This window comes from Eimeria acervulina, genomic scaffold, assembly GCF_000499425.1.
Source record: "Eimeria acervulina Houghton genomic scaffold, Eah_scaff604, whole genome shotgun sequence".
Lineage (NCBI taxonomy): Eukaryota > Apicomplexa > Conoidasida > Eucoccidiorida > Eimeriidae > Eimeria > Eimeria acervulina.
The window spans coordinates 7,878-12,769 of record NW_013549695.1 but is presented as its reverse complement, the minus strand read 5'-3'; the positions used below and the strand labels follow the sequence as shown (position 1 = coordinate 12,769).

The 4,892-nt window shown below is 34.7% G+C and overlaps 1 protein-coding gene across 1 annotated transcript in view; it reads right to left on the bottom strand.

The window, feature by feature from the left end:
- Positions 1 to 674, bottom strand: part of EAH_00044180 (hypothetical protein, conserved) — a gene marked incomplete at both ends in the record, with an annotated part of 2,193 nt that extends 1,519 nt beyond the window's left edge. The window contains 2 exons of the mRNA XM_013394876.1: positions 277 to 427; positions 632 to 674. Of these exons, the coding sequence (XP_013250330.1) occupies positions 277 to 427; positions 632 to 674 (194 nt within the window). The remainder of the gene's footprint in view (positions 1 to 276; positions 428 to 631) is intronic.
- Positions 675 to 4,892: the final 4,218 nt, after the last annotated feature.

The window sequence follows — 4,892 nt, the reverse complement described above, 5'->3', positions numbered from 1 at the left end:
ATATGAGTGTGAGTGGATATCCTCCTAGTATTATATATATATATATATATATATATATATATATTTTATGAGGGGTTTGTGCATGCATGAGGCAGAAGCAAACATAATGCCATATATTAAGGGGTTAAACCATAATAATATATAATCGTAAAATATGTGCATGCGTATATGCATGCAAACAGGGAGGAAAATTCTAGCTGCATGCATGCATGCAAGAAATGGATGAACGCATGCAAGAAAGAAGGCTTATTTTTAAATGAAAACAATATTACGTACTTTAGCCAAGTCCTCATTTCCTGTACAACTTCTTCTGTTGATTTAATTGTGCCTTCTACAACATTGGTTCCTGCATATTTAATACTACTCGCGGGGAAATTAACGTCTGCTGTTTTAATGGAGACCATCGTTGGCTCGCTTGCCAACTTCTCTGTACACACAAATACACACAAAACCCTAAACCCTAAACCCTAAACCCTAAACCCTCAAACTCAGCAACTGAACACCGCTTTCCACAGAGGCGGCAGGCGCAATGCCCAAGAAGCAGGTGAGTCTACCTGGAGGTGACAAGGGGTTCAAATCAATTGTTCTACTCTATGTTTCCTTAATAAACATATTCAAATAAAATACTCACCCTTATCGGGCTTTTCAGCCGCCCATTCTCCCTGGGGCTTCATCTTGCAATCGACGGAAGAAGAGGGAAAGCGGAACGATCTTCGTGGAAAGCTGCGGTAAATTTGAATGAAATGTTAATTTTAACGGAAATAAACCAGTGATATGAATAAAAAAAAGATTTTCCTGATGATTCTAAGCTTCCTTCTCCCGTTCTGACAGTCGCTTAAACTCACGCTCTGGTTGCTAGACCGCCGGCGCGCCCACCATGACCACTCAGCGGTTGCTGGGGAAACCGAGAAAAATGCTGAATTTTAATTCTTTCAAAGAACAGATATAAATAGAAAACGCAAAATATTCAAAATTGTACTAATATTCAACAAAATACACCACTTTTACTAACTGATCCAAGTACACCTAGCGGTCCATCGTAGGCGCGCAACTCGTCTGCCGATACAGCTCAGCAAGCTGATGCAAGAAGAAGGAAAAGAATCGCTGCACATTAAAAGAAGAGAAAACTAGTTTTAATAAAATATTAATTATAAGCAAAACTATACAGGGCTATCATTCACCTTTTCTCGCGATGCTACTTTCCCCCGCTGCCTCAGTTGGGAGAACAGGAGCTAGCCCGAGAGGAAACAGGCAAAACCTCTGAAGTTTTTTTGAAATTAAAAGATAATAAAATGCACTCAAAGTAAAAAATAAAAGCAAAATACAATCAAATGCAAAGAAGAAATGTCAAGGGGGAAATTACAAGCAGATACATCCCTAGACCAACCCTAAACACTAAACCCTAAACCCTAAGGCATAAACCCTAAACCCTGCTAACTAACCAAAGCGGAAGGATTGCATATCGTCTTAATCTGGGGTTTATGGATGAGACGGCACCAGTAACAGTACTTTTATTATTAATGAGGCCGTATGCGCCTCCTTCTATACGGTTTAGTTTAGGTTGGGGTTTAGGGTTTCAAGGGTTTAGGGTTTAGAACTGAGCGTAATTGTCTGGTGGATATTTCTCTAACAAATAAACAAGAAGTAGAATAGCAAAACAAAACACTAACAGGACAAACTCGTAACAAAACGACAAATAAAAGCAAATAACAACAAACTAATAACAAAACAAACAACAAGTAAAAGCAAACAAAAAAAAAACAAACAACAAAACAAACAACACCGAGGAAAGGTGTACGCGCTATGCACTCCCTGAGGCCTCAAGAATGCATTCGAGCAGCAAAAATAATTAAATCTAAAAAATGCTGTCATAAGAAAACCAAATACAGATAATAAATCGTGTACAGAGAGCTACACGATAAACAATATATAAGTAATATACATACATATAAACAGATACAAATATGCATATATAATAGGAATATAAATACAACACACAGAACAGACGAGGCTACTATTGTGATATCTTCTATATTTTTGTTTTGTTTAGTTTTGTTTGTAGCCATTGACAGAGTTTTAATTCATTCAAACCCAACTAGAAAGAAGTTAAAGGCTAAATAAATAGTAATAGATCTACTAATATAAATATTATGTAAAGCATCATTTATATTGTTATATCTACAAATAAACAAATAGGTTAGGAGTCCGTTCATATAAACAAACTTCAAGACAAATTAAAGTAAAAAACAGAGAGGCCGCTTCGCCCTCTCACAAATAAAAAGTTTCGAGTTAAATATATCGAAGTTTATTTAAAATATTTAAACAAGTTTATTTGCAGCAGCTGCTGCTGATAAACAAAACAAAAGAATAATAAAACAATAACGTGTGATAATAGGATAATACTAAAATGCTAAGTAATAAAATAATAACTGCTGTTAAAATAACACGAAAAAATATATAACAATTGAGTATTGACAGTATATATACAAAGTAAGATATAATAATATACTCTTAATCATTATAAATGATAATAAATATTATTATTATTTTTGCTGCTAAGATGAGAAGAAAAAACAAGAAAAAACAAGAGCTGTTCCTCCCTCCCCAATAAAAAGTTTAGGGCTAAGCAAATCAAATTATACTTCAAATTTAATATTAGCAACAAATGCATATTATTTTATATGCTAGAAGACATATAATATATATATATATATATGTATACTACTGGATACTATAAAACTATATACAATATTAAATATATATATATATATTAATTATATATACTAATAGCAATATATAATATTGCTATTAGTATATATAATATTTAATATTGCTATTAAATATATAATATTGAATTAACAACACAAACGTCTGCTGTTTATGTATATCTATACAAAGGCGGAGTCGCTGCATTCTGTTATGTTTAGTTATAAATATATCTATTTAAAATCAGACATTTAAACAACTGTCTGCAATGTATAAAGAAAACCCTATTCTGCTGTACAAACAAAACCTATTACTTGCTGCATGCAAGCAGCATAATCAAGCATTTATATATTTTATACATATTACATATATTCTATACTATATATATTAAATATGCATATTATATACATGTATATCTAGACAGCCAGTGAGTGCTTAATAAGTAGACGGAGAACAACGCTATTAAAACCCTTAAACCCTAAACCCTAAACCCTCTTCCCTAAGCCCTCAAATAAGCGATTACCTGTTGCTGCTCTATCCAAGTGTATCAACGCAAAGATTAAGGTGTACAGACAGCAGCAGCATGCAGCACATGAAACATATCTTAATTATTTTAAGAGTATGTTGTACTCCTCAGCCTTAACAAAACTCTCCCCTGCACCAGCGGCTTGCAGCTGCAAAAGAAAAGCACAAGAGGAAGGGTTTAGAGTTTTATATCTTTTTATTAAATAGATAAATGTATTTAAACAACAAACAAACAATATCGACAAACAAACAAACAAATAAACAAACGAACAGCTGGGCCTCGACCAGCAGTTCATACCTAGAAAGCCCCGGCAGCTGTAGCTGCAGCAGCAGCAGCAGTTGTTTTGGCTGCAGTTGCTGCTGCTGCTGGTTTGTTTATTTGTTTGTTTGTTTGTCTGTCTGTCTGTTTGTTTGTTTGTTCTCCGCTGTTCGCTTTGCTGTATCTGCGCGACACCCCGCAAGTCCTTCGCATGCAAAAGAATAAAATATATATACAACAAAACAAAACAAATACCCATAAAATAAATAAAATGAAGTAAAAAACAAAGAGGCTAAAAGACACAACTGCCTAAATGAGCAGCTGCAGCAAAAGCCAGTAACTAAACATTTTCTTTATACAAGAGAAAAAGAAAAAAGATGTATAGATAATGCAGTTAAGTTTAAAGCATCAGCTTTAAAGTAATAGAAACAATCAAATGACGTATCGTTGCGTGCACTAAATTAGAAACAAAAGCATGTAAAATACACAAGAAGCTAAACCAAACAAAACACAAGAACTCGCCGTATCTTGAGTTTGAAGAGGGTATAGACACCCTAGTACCAGACTTAGTCTAATTTGCTGCATTTCTGCCTTTGTATGTATCTGTTTTCAGTATTAATTATATTAATTATACCGCTACAAATGAACGGTTCGCTGCAGGGCTGCCTATTCATTCTTCTATTTCTCTAAACTATAATCCCCTCCACCTGCTGTACGTACAACCGACTACACGCCGTTGCTGCAGCAGCAACTCTCCTTGTGCATGCACGCATCAAAGTTGCTGTTTTGAGTTTTTGCGTGCGCCAATTACTCCATAAAAACTCTTCCCCATCTACCCAGAAGAACGGTGAAGTAAGAGATGAAACAGCGCAATAAATAGAAATCAGAACCTTATCACTAGGGCGACCTGAAAGAAAAAAGAAGAAACGCAGCAAAAATAGCAGAAAGTACGCATAAACAGAGATGAACAAAACAACACAAGAAATAACAAACAAATTATAAAACTCCAAAAGTTATTCAAAATGATATGCTGTACATACACCCTAAAAATATCTGCAACTGTGAAAGTCAAACCCGCACGACTACTAGAGAAAGCAGAAGAAAGCGAGTAGATTTTTTCGTGTTTTCTGCGTTTTAATACATGAACATGCATATAACTCCAATCACTTTTCACATTCTCAGGAAAAAACAAGAGAAAAATACACAGCAAATAATCGCTGCTTTCCACATTTTCTGAATATTGAACAGTCGACGAACCTGAATAAATTGGCCTCCAGATTTCTTCGCTCGGCCAGCCGCCCTCTCTGCTGACGAAAAAGTCATAAAATAAACATTTAGAAAAAAGAGGTAAGCAAATAGACACAAAAAACATCTTGAAAAGGATGGTAAGAAAACTCATCAT